This window comes from Bombina bombina, chromosome 5, assembly GCF_027579735.1.
Source record: "Bombina bombina isolate aBomBom1 chromosome 5, aBomBom1.pri, whole genome shotgun sequence".
In the NCBI taxonomy this organism is placed as follows: Eukaryota; Metazoa; Chordata; class Amphibia; order Anura; family Bombinatoridae; genus Bombina; species Bombina bombina.
Window position 1 is genome coordinate 171,703,326 of NC_069503.1, and position 25,372 is coordinate 171,728,697.

The following is a 25,372-nucleotide window of genomic DNA, read 5'->3' on the forward strand; positions in this document are numbered from 1 at the left end:
GGTTTCTTGCCCCTTTAAGCATACGCGTTGTAGGAGATATCGGCGGAGTTGATGGGCCTATGGTTCTTATCTGTAGTGAACTCTGTGTTTCTATGAAATTGCGTATATTTCAGGAGATCGTAACCTCAGCACAGATGGTGTTTCATGCACAATCTGTTAACCATGTTTGAACAGAGATATGCTCACACTATGGACTGTTTATTGATGTCTGACACTGCCTACATGCGAGTTTTTGTTGCTAAAGAGAATTCATAAAGAGAGAGCAGTACAGCACTTGATTCACAACTCTTTGCCATGAAACTGATTACTAAAGGGCCATAGTCAATAAAATTACATGCTATAATTTGTTAGATCAATTCATCAATCAGCACCTTACACAGCTGAGTAGTGTGAATAGCGCTGCCGACTTGGATCAGCGATGGTTTCCAGTCTGGACCCTCTGTGTTCTGCTGGTCCAAGTGGTAGTTCTACTGTGTGTTTAACCCCTGCATATACTCATATATATGTATCACAATGCTCGTTAAAACTAGGGGAGATTTTGTACACTTGTGCTCCCATACGTAACTATATATAGCAGCACAGCTCTGTGACACACTCCGTGATTGACAGAGCAGGTCTGAGCCTCTAAGAGAACGCTGAAGCCAAGGGAGTGACGTAAACGGCTACATATGCTACACTAACTGCGCAGGCGCCCCCGCCAAGTACAACCACCATATTCCTACCCAGGTAGACCCCCATGATCGGACTAATATAATGAGTCCCATTGGGGGGGGTTGTAAAGTACATACATTTCTACAACAAATATCTTCAAAACAAAAACTAAACATTAAAGGGCCATAATACCCAAATGTTTAAACACTTGAAAGTGATGCAGCATAGCTGTAAAAAGCTGACTAGAAAATATCTCCTGAACATCTCTATGTAAAAAAGAAAGATATTTTACCTCAAAAGTTCCTCAGTAGCCACCTCCCATTGTAAAGGATTTCTAAGCAGCATTTTAGTATGTCTGTCCTAGGACAGCTTAGGGGATGAGCCTCGTGAACTCTCATATTATTTCACAAATCAGGTAAAGGAAGCTTACTATGAAATCTCATGAGAGTTAAGTCAAATCTCATGAGATCACAGTAAGAGTTCATGACCTCAGCACTGCTGATGCTGATTGGCTGCTGTTCATTTCTTCATTTTTTTTTATTTTTACCTGCAGCTGGGAGCAGCTGAATATAACTTTTTACACAGAACTTACTCTGCTGAGGAGATTGTGAAGTAAAATATCTTCCTTTTTTACATAGAGATGCTCAGGTGATATTTTCCTGTCAGCTTTTTACAGCTATACTGCATCAGTTTCAAGTGATTTAGCATATGAGTATTATGTCCCTTTAATAGTAAGTAATAATATAGATTATGACAATCTTTTTTTTTCAGTTTCATATCCCTTTAACAAGCCTTGCAATACATATATATGATTATAATTTATATTATAATCATATTATGATTGAAACTCATTTTAAAAAGGGGATTAACAATCAAAATTGCTTAGAAGTAAGTAAAATAGGATTCTCTCATACCTAGATAACCTTACTAGTTTTCAGTAATACTATTTTTTTTTTTTTTTTTTATTGAGGTTACAACATATACAAACACAATATAAGAGTACATCAATACACTTTGTATATAACAAAACATAGGAATAAAATAAAACTCTCCTAGTCATAAACACTTCAATTTGTAAGTAAATAGCAGGTGTACTCATTATCTAACCTCTTTTATAGGTAAATCAGACTTATATCCCAGTAAAATAAATGGACACTCTTGTGCCATGACCATTAAAAATGCAGGTCAGTGGGAGTAGTAATATTCAGTTTACAGGGAAGGGGGATAGAGTTATAGAACCAGAGGTGGGCTGTGCTATTGTAGAACTAGTAGTAGGTGATATGTAAAGTCACCAAGGAAACATCTTATAGTTAGCCACCTCTGTTGTAAAATGTTTACTGAGAATAATGATTTGGGAGGGTAGTTCGTGGGATATAATTTCCTTTGTTAACATAGTAAACAACATTAGGGGGGGGGGGGTTAATGGCAAGAATTAAAAATACTCACAAGCTGAGGGTAATAAGGTAAATTAGGATGTTACATGGCTGATGTCGGTTAGCTGACTTATATCTCACTGTAACTCTGAATCGTGTATTAGCTGATGGTAAAGAACACGTTTGAAGCTAAGATAAGGGAAAGTAAATAATACTTGGTAACAATTCTGAGGTCTCGGTATAGGAGATGGTATATTAAAGAGAAAACATTAAATTAACAACCTACTACTAGGCATATGCAGTAACACAAGATGTAGATGTATTAGTATGTTATACATATCTAATACAAAGGTAAAATAGTCAGCCAAAACATAGCAACCAGTAGACTGTTGGATATAATATAGGTTGTAGTCTTATTGACCAGTTAAGAGGCAATTTTATACTATAGTCAGGCTATCTTATGATTATGTATGGTTCTGTGAGTTATTTATCTTTCTCTGTCAATATAGAGGAGGGTACATTACCGCTTTGACTTTTGTTAGGAGCTGTAAGTGGCTACTAAAGGAGAAGAAGACCCAGGATGTAGATGGCATAAGCACAGAGGTACCTATATACAAGAACATACCGCCTCGGCCGCAGACAGCATATCCTCGTCCATGCAGAATATCCACATAAATGATCTATATACCTTAAGTATAGTTATGACTGGTTCCCATACCATATAGTCCTATAAATCTCAAGAGTATTGTGCATTACTGCATTATATAATGGGCTGCTATAAGTATATATATATATATATATATATATATATATATATATATATATATATATATATATATATATATATATATATATATATATATATATTAACCCAACCAATAAAGCCTATAGTATTCTCATTTCTTCTGGGGTAATATCAAGAGACACACAGTCAGACAGGTAGATTATAGCTTAGGACTTCAAATAAAAGTACATAAGGTCATGGAATTCTAACTAAAACCTATGTAATAAGGCTGACTTCTCTAGAGTGCTACTCATTGCCGATTGGTTTCCCTCTATATCTTTTGTGTATAGTCATCATCTTGTAGGTTAACTCTTTGAGTAAATCGGTAGTGTATAGCAGCTCCCATACATACAGTGTTCAAATTTGATTGTAACTTCCCCTGAGCAGCCATTTTCCCTAATCAACCCTAATTCTGGTCCACTACGTTTAGGCATAGATCAGACCTCATAATAAAGGCTAATGGCTCAATATGACCTTTCACAATTAGGGTATACCTTAAATAACACAAATATTGTGCCATGCAACCCCCAATAATTAAACTAAATCAGCAAAGGTACACCAGAACCAGAACATTATTATACCTAATAAACATGGTGGGAAAACATAAATGAAACTAATTATCTTGTTACCAGTAAGCCGTAAATAAAACATGGTGCCAATGGTAGTTTAGAAACATTGCTAACTAACAGGAATCAGTTCAACAGCAGCTTGCTCAATTTGTGGCTGCAGCTGTCTCTGATCGGGGAACTCACCCTACTCCAACTATGTGTATAATTGCAAACCGGGGAATATTCTCAGGGCACTTTCCCCCAAATAGATTCTTTGCCAGGCTAAAAAGGAGATATAACTTAACCCCTAGGCTGCGGCCACAGTACATATCCTGCTTAGCAATCACAGGAACAGGTTTTGTCCCTTCATTAGGGGAGATCACTAGGCCCTTATCATCTGCTGCATCGAAGATGTGTATCATCGCAGCCGACATTGTCTTGCTGCGTCGGTAAGCTGGTTCCTCCCATGACTCGCCCTGTACATCTGTCTGATCCTCTATCTTGTCGGGCAGACAATCCTCATTCCACCCTTGTTGGTCCATCACCTCGGCCTCCTGCTCCATATCACACAGTACACCAAAAGGTAGGGAGTTAGATGCCCGAGATCTCCACTGCCGCTTTACCTCTTGGTCATCAGCAGTGCCAACAGACTCCGTTGCAAGGTCCACTCGGTCCCCGTTGGACGGAAAACGAGGAAAAAAGTAATCCGCAACTAGGATAGAGAACTCCTTAGTATGACAGACCTCTTCCATGGCGGCAGGTATAGATAGAGTGAAAGTTCCTTAGCTGTATAGAGATAAGCGATAAAAAGTGCAGCTCCCTGGCTTACTGCAGCAAAGCAGGTAGGTGGAATATGCAAGGGCTCAGACGCTAGAAATCGAAGTGCCCCACACGGCTAGGAAGATGGCCGCTCCTCAGTGGCTTCTGCGATGGCTTTCTATTCATATAGGGCAAAAGTCGGCTTCTTGATTATCTTCTGGAAACCCAGCTGGCCCAGATGAATCTACTAGAGTTCCGCCTCAAATTAATAGCAATATGAGTACAAACGAGCAGCCGATTATATGAATTATCAGATATAAATTTATGGAGCTGTGGTAATGTGCGACCGCTTGGTTTCAAAGCATGCTCCAACCCCCTTCAGTAATACTATTTTAATTGCACACATTACATTAATTCATCTCAAGAATCGATATTTAAAAATGAAAAATTAATAAATTATATTATAACTAAATGCATACCTGTCTATGTCTTGTTATCCATATTTTTTAAAAAAATAATAATATATATATATATCAACTTTTTTATTAAATATAAAAATGCAAATCATTTTAATTGAATTAATTTACTTAAATATATTAATGTTCATTGATTTTCCCTTTAAAACATTAATCAATTATATTAGGTTATAAAACATAAGTGGTATAATGCATTGAAAATTATATACAGTCATTTTTTTAATTTTGTATTTGTTCATAAAGTGATTGTTAGAAAAAATAGAAGAAAAACATATATTGTGACACACAGGGGCTTCAGGAACAGTTAGCTTGTATTTTATAATATAGCTACAACAAATATTAACAGATCAGTTATAATTTTAATAATAGAAATAGGTAAAGTAGTTGATTCTCAATAATTAAAATTAATATCTAAATTAAAAAGCAATGTGATTGTATTTTAAATTACCTTTATACATTTGTGCTTGAAAGAAGAGTAGGAATGGGCGAATGTGTTTATATTCAAATTCGAATGTTAGAACTAATGTTATTGTAGAAATTCGATTTAAATAATCGAATGTTGATAAGAACGAATATTCTTAAAAATTCTATTATCAAATATTATTTACAGTTTTTGAATATCACATTCAAATTCAAATATTACATTTATAAAACTTAGTTGTAGACTAGAAATACTATTTCGAATGTTACATTTTGATATTGAATGTGATATAAAATACATAGATAAACATTCTATTATTCGAGCTAATATTTTCAAATTTTATTGAAAAATTCGAAAACGAATATTCGAAAATAGAATGTTTGAATGTTATATAAACATTTGAAATTCGATTCGAACGAACGAATGTATCAAAATTCGTTTTAAATTTCAAATGTTTAGAAACATTCGCCCATCCCTAAAGAAGACAACAACGAGCTAAAACCAGGAAATCAATGAACAAAGTATAAAGCCTGATGGTTTTCTTAAAGGAAGTCAAGTCAAAAGTAAGCTTTCATGATTCAGATAGAGCAGGCAATTTTAAGCAACTTTCTAATTTACTCCTATTATCAATTTTTCTTTGTTCTCTTGGTATCTTTATTTAAATGTAAGCTTAGGAGCCTGCCCATTTTTGGTTCAGCACCTGGGTAGTGCTTGCTGATTGGTGGTTACATTTAGACACCAATCAAAAAGTGCTTCCCAGGTACCCAGCTCCTATGCTTACATTCTTGCTTTTTTAAATAAAGCTACTAAGAGAACGAATCAACATTGATAATAAGAGTAAATTAGAAAGTTGCTTAAAATTGCCTGCTCTATCTGAATCATGAAAGTTTATTTTTGACTAGAGTATCCCTTAAAAGGGATATGAAACCCCAATACATTTTTAAACAACTTTCTAATTTACTTCTATTATAAACTTGTTTTGTTCTTTTGGTATCTTTTGTTGAAAAGCAGGGACAAAAGCTTAGAAGCCTATGTCTGGATCACTATATAGCAGCAGTTTTGCAAGAATGTTAACTATTTACAAGAGCACTAGATGGCAGCATTATTTCCTGCCATGTATTGCTCCAGACATCTACTTAGAAATCTCTTCAACAAAGGTTACCATTTTAACAAAGCAGATTTGATAATAGAAGTAAATTGGAAAAAAAAAATTTTTTAATTGTATGCTGTTTCTGAATCACAAAAGAAAAGTTTTGGGTTTCATATGACTGCCTCTCAGACCCCCAATGTAAACAGACATATATCACACAGTTATACAGCGGAAAATCCTGTCTCTCTGTGCTCTTCACATAAAGCGGTGCCTGCGAGGGCACCGACGACATCGCTCATCCAGACAAATGTGCATGTGCCCGCAAACGATCTCGGATGATAACTATATGCATAAATATAAACAATGATTGGACGGTTTGGTTAGAAATAGAACAGCCCTTTTAGGGTCTGGATTGAGTGATGTCATAATGCAATCAAATTAAAGGGACACTGAACCCAAATTTTTTCTTTCATGATTCAGATAGAGCATGAACTTTTAAGCAACTTTCTAATTTACTAATATTATCAATTTTTATTCGTTCTCTTGCTATCTTTATTTTAAAACCCATTTTAGGTTCAGCACCATGGATAGCACTTGCTTATTGGAAGCTTACATTTACCCACCAATAAGCAAGCATAACCCAGGTTCTCAACCAAAAATGGGCCGGCTCCTATGCATCACATTCCTGCTTTTTAAATAAAGATAGCAAGAGAACGAAGAAAATGTGATAATAGGAGTAAATTAGAAAGTTGCTTAAAATTGCATGCTCTATCTGAACCATGAAAGAATTTTTTTGGGTTTAGTGTATTTTATTCTGCTAAACTTAATTAACCTTTATATATATATATATAGTTTATTTTAGGGGCATATTTGATAATATTTTAATGTTACATGTAACTGTTAACATGTTTAAATGAGGGGCGTGTGAAGGTAACATAGGTTGTTAACAGATATCCAGGGGCCTCAGGATTACTGAAAATGGATAATTAAAAAAATAATATTTTGTTGGTGTGTTTCAGAGCTGTGTTTTAAGTCACTATATAGGAGAGTTGCTGGCAAATGCTTAACGGAACTGAATATCTGTAAATTTGTTCTTTATTCTCACCAAAAAAGTGAGTTAATTTCAATTGCAACTTTTCTTTTGTTGCAGTTACACAACTACTGATTTTATTATCTGTTAAAAGCCTTAAATGCATTTTTTTTTCATTAAAGGGCAAAGCTGGAGAGCTTTTTGCAGAAGGTAATAACCGGGAGCAGTGATTAGTGCCTATGCTTGATGTCTTGTTATGTCTTTGATACTGAAGACTAAATGCAGGGCACTAAATTACACCAAAGTGTGCAATGACAATATCTGAGTCCTTAACAAACGATTTAGCTTCATAGGTCGAATGACATTCAGAACATTGCATTAATTGTATCATAATAGCGAAAAAGTAGGAACACAACGTTTGTTAATGCTGTTATTAAGAAGCAATTTCATTCAGACAAGAATTTTGTAGTGTGACGGCTTCTGACATTTTTATATTTCTTAACAAAGTTAAGTGAACAAGGTCATGGGTCATTTTATGTTTCATGATTCAGGCTTTTGTACAGCATCAAATATTTTGGCCTAGATTACAAGTTGAGCGTTATTGATTGTGCAAGGTGCGCTATCAATATTGCTGGACCGCACTAAAATGAACGCACAATCTGGCATTACAAGTTGTGGGCTAGATTGCGAGTAGAGTGCAAATAAGGGCCCCCGCTTGCGCGTTATGTCCACTTGACGAAGGCTTTTTGCGGTGGTCGGGTTGCGCTCGTATTACAAGTTGAAAGTAAAAATATATCAACCTCGTTAACTTCTTCTCCCATAGAAGTTAATGGAGAGCAAAAATGTAACCTGACCTCGTATATTCAAGTGCGCTAAACCAACATGAAATATTAATATTCCAATGTTCTTCACAAAGCATAATATGTTCTATTTATTCTTAAATATTTCTATATATATCTATATATACACCTATACCAGTACATGATGTTTCACATGAAAACTTAGTGGGGTCTATTTATGAAGCAGCAGGTGAGCAGACTGAAGCGGAAGTTAGGAAGCAGTGGTCCAAAGACCGCTGCTCCTTAACTTGTCCGCCACCTCTGAGGTGGCGGACAGCAATCAGCCTGATCGAATACGATCGGGTTGATTGACACCCCCTGCTAGCGAATCTGCAGGGGGTGGTATTGCACTAGCAGTTCACAAGAACTGCTGATGCAATGATAAATGCTGACAGCGTATGCTGTCTGCATTTATCGATGTGCGGCGGACATGATTCGCTATAGCGTATCATGTCTGTCCGCACCTACATAAAAAGACCCCAATAATATTAAGGTGCATTATTAAACATATGAACATATATCTATATATTTTACAGTATATTTAATAAATTTAATAATTTTTAATAATTTTTCTATATGTAGCCTTAAAGTGAATGTTAATTTTGATGCTAAAGTGCCCGGTTTTTAAAAATTTTATTAAAAACAGGGGCACTTTAATTCATCAAAATTTACATTTCACTCCTGTTGTGAAAAAAACTTACCTTTTAATCTTCACAGCAGCTCCAGCTTCCTCCGGTCGTTGCAAGCCATTTCTGATGTCAGAAATGATGGATAGGTCATCCTCCAATCACGGCTTCCCCCCCGGGGGAATCAGTGTCTAATTCAACACTGTGATTGGAGGAAGCCGGATTCCTCATTTTAGACCCAGGAAGAGGCTTTGTGATGGATGGAGGAAGCTGGAAATGCTGTGAAGATTAAAAGGTGCGTTTTTTTTTCACAACAGGAGTGAAATGTAAAGTTTGATGAATTAAAGTGCCACTGTTTTTAATGGAATTTTTAAAAACCGGGGCACTTTAGCATCAAAATTGACATTCGCTTTAGGATTACTGTTTCCCTGTGCGCTAACCTAACTCTGTTAAAATCTAAATTGCTAAACAGAATGCACAAAACGCTAATATTTTACACTAATATGTTCTTCACATAGAAAATAATTAACTTTTTACTATTAAATATATATTTCTATATATGACTGATACTGTTCATGTAAAATACATATCTATACCTATATTCGGTATATATATACAGGTAGCCCTCAGTTTATGCCGGGGTTAGGTTCCAGAAGGAATGGTTGTAAATCGAAACCGTTGTAAATTGAAACCCAGTTTATAATGTAAGTCAATGGGAAGTGAGGGAGATAGGTCCAGGCCCCTCTTAAAATTGTCATAAGTAACACCTAATACATTATTTTTAAAGCTTTGAAATGAAGACTTTAAATGTTAAACAGCATTATAAACCTAATAAAATAATCACACAACACAGAATATATAATTAAACTAAGTTAAATAAACAAAAACATTTGCTAAACAGCATTATAAACCACATAAAATAATCACACAACACAGACTTCACTGGAATTTTTCAGCAAACAGTTCTTTCCATGCATTCTATTCTGGACTGATTTATAGACAGAAAGATCTTGTTCCTTTGAAATCTGCTCGATAGCTCAGGTCTGGTTAAACTGATTAATTTCAGCTTGCTTGGCTTTGCTGCAACACAAGCGGACAGCTCCACCTACTTGCTATTTTAATAAATGCACTGCTTCTCAATGCTTTTCAATAGTCACATGACTGGAAGAAAAGGTTGTTATTCTGAAACGGTGTAAATTGAACCGTTGTAAAACGAGGGCCACCTGTATATATATATATATATATATATATATAAATAGATAGTCAGGTATAGGTATATATAGATATATGTTTTTAAGAATAAAAAGTACATTATCCTGTAAGTGGAGAACATTGGAATGTTAAATATGTACAGTAAATATACAGTATATATTTTTATCAGACAATGTTATTATGAGTATTTTTTATGCAACTTTTTTATCTTCCTTAACAGTTAACCAGAGCTCTGAAGCCGCGCTACCCCAACGTGCGTTAAATTCAATTGCGCTCAAGCAAATGTATTTACTTTCAACTTGTAACAAAGAGCCACAATATACCCCTTATCACTTGTAATCTCGCTCTTTATGAGGAATAAAAAGGTTTGATTTGATGTCCATTTAAATATTTATTTTATTGAAACAACGTTTACAGCTTTTAAAATAAATGTACATTAAATAAATATTTAAAGGGACATTAAACACTTTGAGATGGTAATATAAAATGATAAATTGTATATAAAAAACAACTCTGCAATATACTTTCATTATTTATTTTGTCCTCTTTGCCTGTAATTCCATTCTGAAATTCTGAGCTTTTCAGTTCCTGTTAGAAATGGAAGTGCAGAACACTGTTAAATCCAGCACAACCATTGGCTGCACACTCTAATGACCTATGTATAACTGTCCCTAATTGGCCACAGCAGAGAAGGTAACACAAGTTACAACATGGCAGCTCCCAGTGTTTTATAGACACTAAAACTTTACACTTATTTTGTCACTTTTTAAACAACTAATGAAACTTTAAAAAATACATCTACATGTTAGTCATGGACTAATCTTTTCTTTGAATGCATCATTCTATCTAGCATGTATTTAGTGTTTAATGTCCCTTTAATAATATTTACGTTTGCCAAAGACTCGCTACCTTAAGATTTTTACATAAATTTTCAAGTAGGATATATATATTTATTTGGGTTTTATTTTTATTTTTTTAAAGTTCCAAAGAAATGTACATTAATTATTGATCTTTGGGTCATATCACGTCATTTACTATTGAATTTCTAACCATCTTACTCCAAATGCTGCGGAACATGCTGTTTAATATTATATTGCAAAAAAAATATGGGGTTTTCAAAAATCACACAAAATGGTTTAAAATAATACTGATACGTGCAGTTCAATTACATTATAATTTTTTTAAGCAAATCTTTTAATAATTACCAAACGGAAAAATGCAGCAGAAACATTATATATATTTCAAATATTCATAGTTTTTATATGTATATTATTTCTGAGCAGAATTGTGTTCATGATTCACGTATTCACGTGTCGCTTTTATGTTTGTGATTGCCATTGTACTTATAGAAAAATATCCTTTTAGGGTAAAAAAGTCTTCAGAACCTTATTTGTATTAAACCTTTTCAGAACTTTTCACTACTAGAGTTGATTTTAATTGTATGTCAGTGCTTCCAACATTTTTTACCTAATGATTTTTTTTTTTTTTTAACTGGAAATAAAAGATTACAATGTAAGTTTCCCCACTCAATCCAAGAGTATCAAACTGCAAAAATTTAGTGCTGCTTACAGTTTGGTCAGAAACCGCATGCTGCACCCTAGCAATTTATGTCACAATACCGCAGATTAAGACTTCACGGGGTACAATGCATTATGGATCAAAGAAAACAGCATGTAGTCTCCATTTTGAAACATTTCTTCTATTACCATTTGTTCGTTCTGAAAGCTCACTCCCACTCACTCAGAGTGAGACCACAAAAATATGTTCTTAGCCTTGTTACCTGTTTCCTCTCATAGAATAAGAAAAATATGTAGCATTAAATATTTTCTTACATGTTCTATTTCTGACTAAATCTATTTTTGATGTCTTTGTTCGGGCTGTTCTTGAATAGATGCCAGTGCATTTACCTGGCCACATGTCAAATTTAGTGGATAGGTAAAATTGTTTTGAAGAAACTGATTGGAGTTATACAGATTTCTGTAACATTCAATCTCTTACAATCGTGATATTTTTTCATCTGCGCTTTGCAGTGGCTGTAATCTATTGGTAGCTGTAATTATAGGTGGTGTTTTGCAAGCATTGTTCTTCTTCAAAGAATGAACTGGATATCTGTCAGTGCAAGCAGATCTGAAGACAACATAGAAAATTCTTGGAAGAAAAGAAAAAATAAATAAATATATATATATTATCAGGAATGTGTTGGTGAGACAAAAAAAATATCTTAAAGGGACTTGAAACACAAAAATGTTCTTTCATGATTCAGACAGAGCATACATTTGTAAACTTCCTAATTTACCTCTATTATAAGTTTTGCTTCATTCTCTCGGTATCCTTTCCTGAAGGAGCAGCAATGCACTACCGGAAGCACCAGTAGACCGGTAAACCAATCACAAGAAGCATATATGTACAGCCATCAATTAGCAGCTAGCTCCCAGCTCCTGAGCCTACCTATGAATTATTTTCAACAAAGGATTCCAAAGGAACAAAGCAAATTTGATAAAAGTAAATTTGAAAGTTGTTTAAAACTGAATGATCTATCTGAATCACAAAACAAAACATTTGGTTATCATGTCCCCTTCAGGTGACATTATCTCAAAATGTTATTCCCCATAAAGGGCCATATTACAAGTGGAGTGTAATTAGCGTAGAGTGAATAATCCCACTCTCAGTATTGTATTAGGAATAACACATAATCTGGTATTACAAGTGAATTGTTAACATTGTTAAACCAAAGCAACTTAACAAAACCACTATGTTTTTAGGGTGTCCTACACATTTGTAATGGACAGCGCTATTAGCGCTCTTATTGCTCTCACAATACAAGTAGTGGGTTAAAGGGATATGAAACACAAAAATATCCCTTTGTTATTCAGACAGAGCATACCATTTTAAAAAAAGTTTCTAATTTACTTCTACTATAAAATTTGCTTAGTTCCCTACCTAGGCAGGTGTTTTGTGAACTACATGACAGAAAATAGTCCTGCCATCTAGTGCTCTTGCACATGGATAACATTCATGCAACAGTGCTGCCATTTAGTGCTCTTGCAAATGGTTAACATTCATGCAACAGTGCTGCCATTTAGTGCTCTTGCAAATGGTTAACATTCATGCAACAGTGCTGCCATATAGTGCTCTTGCAAATGGTTAACATTCATGCAACAGTGCTGCCATATAGTGCTCTTGCAAATGGTTAACATTCATGCAACAGTGCTGCCATATAGTGCTCTTGCAAATGGATAACATTCATGCAACAGTGCTGCCATCTAGTGCTCTTGCACATGGTTAACATTCATGCAACAGTGCTGCCATATAGTGCTCTTGCAAATGGTTAACATTCATGCAACAGTGCTGCCATATAGTGCTCTTGCAAATGGATAACATTCATGCAACAGTGCTGCCATTTAGTGCTCTTGCAAATAGATAACATTCATGCAACAGTGCTGCCATCTAGTGCTCTTGCAAATGGATAACATTCATGCAACAGTGCTGCCATCTAGTGCTCTTGCACATGGATAACATGCAACAGTGCTGCCATCTAGTGCTCTTGCAAATGGATAATTCATGCAACAGTGCTGCCATCTAGTGCTCTTGCACATGGATAACATGCAACAGTGCTGCCATCTAGTGCTCTTGCAAATGGATAATTCATGCAACAGTGCTGCCATCTAGTGCTCTTGCACATGGATAACATGCAACAGTGCTGCCATCTAGTGCTCTTGCAAATGGATAATTCATGCAACAGTGCTGCCATCTAGTGCTCTTGCACATGGATAACATGCAACAGTGCTGCCATCTAGTGCTCTTGCAAATGGATAATTCATGCAACAGTGCTGCCATCTAGTGCTCTTGCACATGGATAACATTCATGCAACAGTGCTGCCATCTAGTGCTCTTGCACATGGATAACATTCATGCAACAGTGCTGCCATCTAGTGCTCTTGCAAATGGATAACATTCATCCAACAGTGCTGCCATCTAGTGCTCTTGCACATGGATAACATTCATGCAACAGTGCTGCCATCTACTGCTCTTGCAAATGGATAACATTCATGCAACAGTGCTGCCATATAGTTGCCTAGACACGTGCACACTCCTGAGCTCGCATCCCTGCTTTTTCAACAAAAGATACCAAGAGCATGAAAAAAAACTTGTTAATAGAAGTAAATTAGAAAGTTGTTTAAAGTTGCATGCTCTGTCTGTCTCATGGAAGAAAAACATTAGGTTTCATATCCCTTTATGTGTTGTTTTCCAGCTGTAAGTGAATCATTATCTTTTGATAGTTTGCATAGCAAAACACATGAAACTGTTATGGAAATAAAGGTTTTAACTTAAAGGGACAGTAGAGTCAAAAATAAACTTCAGTGGATTTGATAGACCATGAAGTTTTAAACAGCTTTCCAATTTACTTCTATGATCAATGTTGCTTAGTTCTTTTGGTATCCTTTGTTAAAGAGTAATCCTAGGTGTGCTGAGGAGCGTGCACGTGTCTTTAGCCATTTGGCAGCAGTGTTTGCAACATTGTTTATAGCAGTGTTAAACACAGTAGCAAATACTTCTGCCATAGACTATTAAAGACATGTGAACGCTCCTGAGCTATTATCAGCCTACCTAGGTTTAAGCTTTAATAAAGGATACCTAGAGAAAAAAAACAAAGTCCATTGAAAAGTATTTTAAAATTTGACTTTACTGTTCCTTAAATACTTATGGAACAAAGGTTTATTGATGAAAATATTTTTTTTTTTGTGGCAAAATTAAAGGAATGTGGTAAATGACAAGGGGCGGCCAGAGACTGGGAATGGGTTAAAAGTGTATGTATGTGCGTAACTTCAACTTTGTGACTGATTCCTCAAAATTATTCTCAAGTATCTGCTGATATTGAGTGGAATCCATGCGACCCTCAACTTTAACAAGATTCCCAGTACCGGCACTGGCCCCACAGCCCCACAGCCCCACAGCCCCACAGCATGATGGAACATCCACCAAATTTTACTGTGGCTAGCAATTGTTTCTCTTGGAACACTGTGTTCTTTTGCCGCCATGCATAACGCCCCTTGTTATGACCAAATAACTCAATATTTGTTTCATCAGTCCACAGCACCTTCTTCCAAAATGAAGCTGGCTTGTCCGAATGTGTGTTTGCATACCTCAAGCGACTCTGTTTGTGGCGTGTGTGCAGAAAAGGCTTCTTTCGCATCACTCTCCCATACGCTGAAGTGTTGAATGATGCACAGTGACACCATCTGCAGCAAGATGATGTTATAGGTCTTTGGAGGTGGTCTGTGGGCTGTTTTTGACCGTTCTCACCATCCTTTGCCTTTGCCTCTCCAATATTTTACTTGGCCTGCCACTTCTGGCCTTAACAAGAACTGTCCCTGTGGTCTTCCATTTCCTCACTATGTTCCTCACAGTGGAAACTGACAGCTTAAATCTCTGCAATATGTTTTTGTAGCCTTTCCCTAAACCATAATGTTGAACAATCTTTGTTTTCAGGTCATTTGAGAGTTGTTTTGAGGCCCCCATGTTGCTACTCTTCAGAGAAGAGTCAAAGAGAACAACAACTTATAATTGGCCACCTTAAATACCTTTTCTCATGATTGTATGCACCTGTCTATGAAGTTCAAGGCTTAATGGGCTCACCGAACCAATTGTGTGTTCCAATTAATCAGTGTTAGGTAGTTACCTGTATTCAAATCAACAAAATGACAAGGGTGCCCACATTTATGCACCTGTCTAATTTTGTTTTGATGCAAATCGCACATTTTCTGTTAATCCAATAAACCTCATTTCACTACTGAAATATTACTGTGTCTTTCAGTTATTTGATAGATCAAAATTAAATTGCTGATCTAAACACCCAATTATTTATAAATGAAAATCATGGAAATTGTCAGGGGTGCCTAAACTTTTGCATACGACTGTACTTTGCATTCACAGATTGAGTTGCATGACTCTTTAACAGGATGTTAAAGTACAAATAATTGTATCATGCTAGTGAAGGAGCACCCTTTAAACATCTACTATGGTTTTCTTACTGGACTGAGAAGCAGCAATGCACTACTGGGAGCTAGCTGGTTATTGTTGGTTATCCACATATGCCTTTTGTAATTGGCTCACTGGTTGTGTTTGTCTTTCTTTCATCCGTGCATTACATGTTTTTACCCCCTTTGCAGGGGTTAAACAGTTGTATTTAAGCACCAGTTAAATAATAAATAGCTTAAACAAATTATGATTATTTTATTTCTGAACTTTCATTCCCCTTTAATGGACACTATTGTGTGTATGCACAATTATTACATATTTTTGAGTTGTGACTTTTTTTTAAAGGGTTACCTCTTTTTAGGAAAATATTCTCTTTTACACTCTCAACTAGTCCATTTCATGGTGTTGGTCAGATTGGGTGTCAAAGTTCTTTTTATTGTGAACATACAAAACATATGTCATTAGGTTCAAGCTTACACTCATGCTATACAATGTAAGTTACTACCAAATTGTACGTGCTCCTATTGGTTGTTGTTCCAGGGGTTAAAATTCCTTACTGACCAATTTCTTTATATTGTTACCTATGGTAGTGCTGTACCCACACTTTCATTGCACACAAGCTCTGCACTGTACATGCACAACCTAGCACTCACTCACACCTAGCACTCACACCTAGTACTCACACGTCTGCAGCTTACTCCTGGGGACACATATACAAAAATGTAGTAAAAGTCACAGAAAACAGTGAAGTAATTTAGTAAGCAGGACTGGAAATCAGACATTTAAATTATATTTCAAAATTAAAGCAAAAGTCAATTGTAAAAAGGAGATGCTTAAAATGTTTAATTCTTAGCTGATTTAAAGGGATACTAAACCCAATTTTTTTTTCTTTCATGATTCAAATAGAGCAAGCAATTTTACGCAACTTTCTAATTTAGACCTATTATCAATTTTTCTTCGTTCTCTTGGTATCTTTCTTTGAAAAAGCAGGAATGTAAGCTAAATGTAGTCACCAATCAGCAAGTGCTAGCCAGGGCACTGAACCAAAAATGGGCCAGCTGCTAAGCTTATATCCCTGCTTCTTCAAATAAAGATACCAAAAGAACAAAGAAAAATTCTACATCTGTAGTTTAAAAAATAATTAGACTGCCCTCTGGGCAGACTTATCGACTAGTATATATATATATATATATATATATATATATATATATATATATATATACTCACCCACAGACTGACATTTTTTCATATTTCGGAATATTCCGATTAGATTTCTACCTAAGTACAATATAACAGTTTAGAGCTGTTTTTTCCCCTTTAACGTATTCCCAGTTATTAGCATAACCTGCTTTCACCTTATACCCTCTATAGAACTAAATATTGTGATTGATTTACTAATCTATTTATGGAGAGTTCAGTCATTTACCTGCTGTTAGGATCAGTTTTTCTCTAGGAGGAGGTTGAGTCAGTTCAGGCTGTTTTTTTTTCTACAGAGGCATTTAACTCAGTAATTTCTATCCTACATATAGCAGAACACATTTTGTTTATTAAATATGATTTTGTTGCATAAAAAAAGTTCAGTTAAGGCTGTTCAAAATTATTTTGAAAATGACAAGCAAAGCTTTTTTTTTTTTTTTTTAAATAAATCTTTTCTATAGACAGATGTCTCAGGACAACTTTCACACCTTTATTGGAGGTCAGTGATAACCCCCAGAGGCATAAAACATTTCATTTCACCACAGGTTTGCTCAGTAATATTTTAATAATGATAAATGCAGTGAAGAACAAAGCAAAATATTTTAATGTCAATTTAACATGCTAGGAACAGAAGGATTGTAATATAAAGTGTTAAAGGGATAGTAAGCACCAAAAATGTTGTTGTTTAAAAATAATCCCTTTATTTACCATTCCCGAGTTTTACATAACCAACACTGTTATAGAAATATACTTTTTACCTCTGTAATTACCTTGTATCTAAGCTTCTGCTGACTGCCTCGTTATCTCAGATCTTTTGACAGACTTGCATTTCAGGCAATTAGTGCTGACTCTTAAATAACTTCACGTGCATGAGCACAATGTTATCTATATGAAACACATGAACTAACGCCATCTAGCTGTGAAAAACTGTCAAATGCATTCAACTAAGGGGCGGCCTTCAAGGGCTTAGAAATTAGCATATCAACCTACCTAGTATTAGCCTTCAACTAAGAATATCAAGAGAACAAAGCACATTTGATGATAAAAGTAAATTAGTTGTTAAAAATGACATGCCCTAACTGAATCATAAAAGTTTAATTTGGACTTTACTATCCCTTTAAATTATATTGAGTAAAACATACACTTTGTGGTATTATTTTATTGAATATTATGTCTCCTTTTCTTGTAATTTAATTCAGAAAGACCTTACAATTGGTGTTAAAAGTACATACTACTGAATAAAAAGGGACAGTCTACTCCAAAATGTTATTGTTTAAAAAGATAGATAATGCCTTTATTACCTATTCCCATAACCAACACTGTTATATTAAAACTAGTCGATAAGCTTGCCCAGAGGGCAGTCTAATTATTTTTTAAACTACAGATGTAGAAACAACACGTGCAGTGTTTGATTGACACTGACGTATATGTTAATATCTATCCCAGTAAAATATTTTTGGAAGTTGCAATCTGCAATTTCCGTAACTCCGCCCACACATAATTTATGCTGTATCAATGCATAGTGACTGTATCAATAATGTAGGCACTGACACAGAAAAAATAAGCATTAATAAAAATGTCAGTGTCTACATTATTTATAAGTCACTATGCATTGTGACTGTATAAATAATGTGTAGACTGAGCCGCCTCCCAGTAATAAACCTAACAGTTCTTTACCTATATTTCCGCCATCCCCCAAAAAATCGCAAGTAAAACTAAAACGAATAACCCCTTAACCGTCAACCACCCATATCGCAATACACCTAATTACCCTATTAACCCCTAAACCGCAAACCCCCCATATCGCAATAAACCTAATTACCCTATTAACCCCTAAACTGCAAAACCCCCACATCGCAATAAACCTAATTACCCTATTAACCCCTAAACCACAAAACCAACCTGGGGGAGTACCAACCTGGGGGATAGACTTAAGATTTTTTAAGTTTTTTTTTTTTTTGGGGTGGGGGTGGGGGTTGTTTTATTTAGATTAGGGATGGGCAGAAAAAGAGCTAAATGCCCTTTTAAGGGCAATGACCAAACAAATGCCCTTTTCAGGGCAATGGTTAGTTTAGGTTTTTTAGTGTTAGGTTATTTTATTTGGGGGGGGGTTTGGTGGGTGGGGGTTTTTACTGTTAGGGGGGCTTTGTGTATTTTCTTGAAAAAGCGCTGATTATCTTGGGGCAATTCCCTGCAAAAAGCCTGGTAGTTTATTCTTAAAGTAGGGGGTGTTTTTATTTTGGGTGTTCTTTTTTATTTTCATAGGGATTAGGTTTAGTTTTGTTAAATTTCGTAATTTAATTTTTTATTTTCTTCAATGTTAGCCTTTTTTATTTTTTGTAAACTTATTTTTTTTTATTGTTTGTAACTTTAGAATGTATTAGTTTAGGTAATTTGAGTTTATTTAATGGGTTTTAGGTTAGGGGCTGTTAGGTTAGGGGGTGTTAGGTTAGGGGTTGTTAGGTTAGTGTACTGTACATAGTTATTTAAATAGTTATTTGTGTTGTGGGTTTTGGCAGTTAATAGGGTAAATAGGTTTATTGTGATGTAGGGGTTTTGCGGTTTAGGGGTTAATAGGGTAAATATTTTTTTTGCGATTTAGGGTTTTTGCGGTTTAGGGGTTAATAGGGTAAATAGGTTTATTGTGATGTAGGGGTTTTGCGGTTTAGGGGTTAATAGGGTAAATATTTTTTTTTGCGGTTTAGGGGTTAATAGGGGTAAATAGGTTTATTGCGATGTAAGGGTTTGCGGTTTAGGGGGTTATATAGGGTAAATTTTTTTTTTGCGGTTTAGGGGTTAATAGGGTAAATAGGTTTATTGTGATTTAGGGATTTTTGCGGTTAATAGGGAAAATAGGTTTATTGCAATGTAGGGATTTTTGCGGTTGAAGAGTTATAAGTTAAAATAGGGTTTATTGCGATGTAGGGGTTTGCGGTTAGGAGTTATATACTTCTATATATATTTTTTTAATACTTGATGCGGGCGGGTTCGTTTTTTTTCTTTTAAATACTTAAATGTGGGCTGTTGCTTTTGTAATGCTCCGTTTGCCTTCACTGCATCCACTCCGAAAATGGAAGGGTGGTGAAATAATACACCTTCGGTGGATTCTTCACCACCCTGCCATTTTCGGAATTCACCTGGATGCAGCGTGAATTCTTTTGTCCTCGCGCTGCCAACATTCCCATTGAGGATGCGTGCACAACTGCCGACGGCGACGGACATTACAATGCAATTATAGTATAGATACTTTTTACCTCTGTGATTACCTTGTATCTTAGCCTTTTCTGACAGCCCTCCTGATCACATGACTATTTATTGCCTATTGACTTGCATTTTATCCAATTAGTGCAGTCTCTGCCACAAACCACGGGCGTTAGCAAAATGCTATCTATATGACGCACATGAACTAGCACACCCCTGTTGGAAAAAGCTAATAAAAAGCAGGTGATAAGAGGCTGTCTTTAGTGGCTTAGAAAACAGGCAATTTTAGAGGTTTAAAGGTTTTTAGGTATATTGATATAACAATGTTGGTTGTGCAAAGCTGAGGAATGGTTAGTAAAGGCGTTATCTAACTTTTAAACAATAACAATTCTGGTGTAGACTGTCTCTTTAAGGGGGCAGTAAACAACAGCTTGAAATTTGTATGTAAAATGTTTACTAATTCCTAATGATACAACTTTGCAATATATGTTCATTATTTATTTTGCTCCCTTTTCATGTAATTTAGTGCTGAAAATTGAGGATTTTCGAATTCTCATAACATCAAAAGCACCCTGCTGACTTCTCAAGGCTAACCCTCCTACATATCTTTCCGTAATTGGTTTTAACTGATAACAACTGCAAAACAATGCTTTTTTCCCCCCTAATATTATTATTGTTGTCTGCAGACTTAAGCCCAGATTGGCTCTTCCATATTAAGCAAATGGAGGGCGGAGTTTGGCTTTTAAAAATAATCACACTAAAGAGGATGTTAATTTTAAAAATGTTTAGACGTGCTAATATGTTTATTCTATAACAACAACACAGAACTGTCACTGTCCCTTTAACACTGCTGTATTTCCACACAGTAACTGGTTGCACGTGCTAGTAACCCATTTATAACTGTTACTGATTGATCCAGCAGAGAAGAAAACTTTGGTTAAAACATGCTTCATAGGCACTAAAGCATTATTTATTTATATATATATATATATACATACATATACATTTTTTTATTATTATTATTTTTAAATACATCTGCACATTATTCTTAGGGTCATCTTTGCTATAAATACATTATTCTATATAATGTTTATTTAGGACTAGATTACAAGTGCCGCACATTTTTGTGCTTGCGTTCAAGCGTTACATCTGCTAGATCTAAATTTTCTGCGTTAGGCGGTTTGCGCTCCTATTACGAGTTGAAAGTAAAAAGTTTGTGCTCGAGCGCACGCATACTTGCGATAAAAGATAGACTATGCAAGGTCGCAAATGCGTAATCACATTCCCCCCTATAGACTTTAATGGAGCAGCGATTTAAAGAAGAAAAACAACTTAACACCCGACAAGTTGCGCAAACCCGATCGCTGTTATTTAAATGCGCAAATAGCCCTTAGTGTTTAATGTCCTTTTAAGAACATTTTCTGCCTTCACAGAAACACACATTATATATTCTGCTTTTTTGTTTTCTAAGGATGTGTCCTGAATATTTTGAAAAAGAATATTCATAGTTGAAAGCAGCTAACTGGTATATTTCTAATATAAACTCCAATGCTCTATAATTTTATTTCCTAAGCCAATTTGTTATTTTTATAAGTAAAGAACATTTTATTCAAGAACATCAACACCCCTCATGTCATGCAGTTCTAGATATTGTATAAATCTTTCTTCTTTTTGTACAGTTCTACAAATCCCAAAAAAACTGTACAATAATATTTTGATATATGTTTAAAGAATCAATATTTTTTTGTCAATAAAATTACATATTTTTTCCTAGATATTTTAGTAAAAAGTGATACAAAAGATGTGATATTTATTAAAGGGACATTCCGGGCAAAATTTAAATACACATATTGGAAATACATATTTGCATAGAAACATATTTACAATATACATTAATTAGCAAAAATGCCTCTAGTAAAAGTTATCACTCTTTTAGTGTTAAAGTTTTTCTCTGCATGTGCATGTGAAGCATAGCTAGATATTCTCAAAAAAAACATTTTAAAAACTGCAGCTGCTCATAGTGTCAGTGGGGCTTGTATCATGTCAGCAATTATGTTAATTGGATCATTACCATATAGTACAAGCACCTTAGGCTCTCTGAGCAAGTGTTGGGTTGAAATTGCTAATGCACAAAGCATACTTAAAGGGACAGTATACACTCATTTTCATATAACTGCATGTAATAGACACTACTATAAAGAATAAGATGCACAGATACGGATATAAAAATCCAGTATAAAACTGTTTAAAAACTTACTTAGAATTTACCAGTTTGGCTCTGTTGAAAAGGTAGCAGGAAAGCCCACTGCAAGTGGCAAATAAGACACCCCCCCTCCCCCTTCTTTTGCATATGAAAAGACCCTTTACAGAAACAGGAGCAAGCTGGAGAAGGTAGCTGACGGTATTCACATAATACTTTGGGGCTTGGTTAGGAGTCTGAAAATCAGAGCAATGTTATTTAAAAATAAGCAAAACTATACATTTTTTGTAAAAAAAAACTTTATGGGCTATATAAATAGATCATCTACAAAACATTTATGCAAAGAAAAAATGAGTGTATAATGTCCCTTTAAGTACACTTTTGAAACAGTTATAGCTTTTACTTATAGAGACATTCAAGTCATAATTAAACTTTCATGATTCAGGAAGAGCATGCAAATTTAAACAACTTTCCAATTTCCTTTTATCATCAACTTTGCATTGTTCTCTTGGTAATCTTTGTTGAATGCTATACCTAGGTAGGCTCATATGCTAATTTTTAAGACCTTGAAGGCCACCTCTTATCTCAGTGAATTTTGACTGTTTTTCCAAAGTTAGACACTGCTAGTTCATGTGTGTCATATAAGTAACATTGTGATCACTCCTGTGCAGTTATTTTTGAGTCAGCACTGATTGGAAAAAATGCAAGTCTGTCATAAGAGCTAAGATAAGGGTGCTGTCTTCAAAGGCTTACATACAAGGTAATCACAGAGGTAAAAAGTGTATTAATATAAGTGTTAGTTTTGCAAACTGGGGAATGAGTAATAAAGAAATTATTATTATTAAATTCAAAAGGGAAATGCCGTTGTGTGCATTCCAATTTTGGCGGGAATGTCCTTTTGGACATATAAGGGATTTGTATCCTTGGCCAATCATAACGTATTTTTACCTATAATCTTTACAGGTGCTGAACCTTTTCCTCGCTTTATTGCTAAGCTCATTCAGTGCTGATAATCTGAGTGCCCCAGATGAAGATGGAGAAATGAACAATCTACAGATTGCTTTTGCTCGAATCTACAGAGCAATTGCCTTTGTAAAACGGACTATCTTGGATTTCTTTCGTAACTTATTCAGGAAACCGGACAAAACGGGAGACACTTTTATATCTAAACCTTTCGAAAAATAACAGAAACATCAACAATATCAATTTGCACAATCACATTAATAATACTGGAAAAGAAAAAGAGGATTACCGAGACGCGAATAACGCCAATGGAGGTATTGCCAAAAATGGTGAAAAATATGTGGTTAGCGACAATGACGACTATCTGGCCAACCCTCGCCTTTCTCTTTGTGTTCCTATTGCAATGGGGGAATCTGATGTGGAATATCATGAGGAAGATGAAAATAGCATCTTTACGGATGTTGAGATCACCAAAGAGGTAAGATTGAAACATAGGATGTATTTTCTTTGTTTAATGCACATTGATAAGTTTAGCCAATAAAGCTCATGCATTGCTGCTCTTGAGCAGGAGATAGCTGGTTCTTAGTGGCTACACGCACCTGCTGATCCTAATTGGCTGATTGAAGTGTTTGCGGTACATCATAAAGGTTACCAGTATACTAGGGCTGTACAACGCATGCTGTTGTGTAGTAACCAACTAAGAATTGTTGAAAAAATAGGCAGCTTGGGCCTTTTGTTGTTACTGGTGAGATTGGCACTGCGTGCGCATGCACCACTTTCAGAAGCACGCGGATATGTTTTAGGAATTGACAAGAGCGTTGTTTGCTGCTCATCATGAATACCTATGTATCATTTATTTCATAAGAAATGTAATCTCTTTATTATACAACTTGCTCTAATCAGTTAAAACCAATTCACATGACTAAGAAACAGAAAAAAATAATTAGCATTAATTGTTTTCAGATCTGTATCATTGCAGATAATAAGTTCTGCTTGCTGAATACAAGCTGATAACTCAGACATGCATGGGATTTACTATTAGCAGCATTTACAAATATTGAATATGTTTTCTTTTCTTGAAAAATGTCTAGTAAAATCTGTTTACGTTGAAATAAAGGCAGAAGTGTAAATTGTGTACCTATTAATGTTTACTGACTTCAGGCAACTTTATATGTTAAGAGGGACACCCCTCTGTTTGCCTGATGTGAAATAATGGACCATTCAGTTTTAAGAAAAACAATATTATATTGTAAAATGATGTCATTTAGATGAAACAAAGAAAAATAAATAACTACAATGGTTTTTTAATGTGAGCCCTCAACAAATTGATGGTGCCTGGTTGCCATGGCACCACAAAAAATTGTTATTGATCTGTTTAACACATTGACACTGCTTTGACTAAAAGCTAGCTGCTTTTTAAAGAGAGTGTTTATGTCCTGTGGCACTTAGCATAACACTTTTTTGCTCCATTAAAGGGACACTAAAGTCAAAATTAAACATTCAAGATTAAGATAGAGGATGCAAGTTATAAGACACTTTCCAATTTATTTCTAATATCAAGTTGTGCGCAGTATTTTTATATGCACATTTTTTCAGGAGCCAGATACTACTAAGTAGTACTATGTGCAAAACTACTGAGCATGTGCTAAAAATCACTGTGTGTACGTATTTCTCCTGTAAGGTGTATCCAGTCCACGGATTCATCCATTACTTGTGGGATATTCTCCTTCCCAACAGGAAGCTGCAAGAGGATCACCCACAGCAGAGCTGTCTATATAGCTCCTCCCTAACTGCCACCATCCCAGTCATTCTCTTGCAGCTCTCGGCAAGGGAAGCAGCTAGAGAGATGTGGTGCATTAATGTAGTTTATCTTCAATCAAAAGTTTGTTATTTTCAAATGGTACCGGAGTTGTACTATTTTAGCCTCAGGCAAAAAGTTGAAGAAGAGTCTGCCTGTGGTCTTTGATGATCTTAGCAGGTTGTAACTAAGATCCATTGCTGTTCCTCACACATAACTGAAGAG

The 25,372-nt window shown here is 35.3% G+C and overlaps 1 protein-coding gene across 1 annotated transcript in view; it reads left to right on the forward strand.

Moving 5' to 3' along the window:
* Nucleotides 1–25,372, forward strand: part of LOC128660139 (sodium channel protein type 4 subunit alpha-like) — a 659,663-nt gene that overhangs the window by 392,604 nt on the left and 241,687 nt on the right. The window contains 2 exon segments of the mRNA XM_053713786.1: nucleotides 23,350–23,567; nucleotides 23,569–23,827. Coding sequence (XP_053569761.1) covers nucleotides 23,350–23,567; nucleotides 23,569–23,827 — 477 coding nt within the window.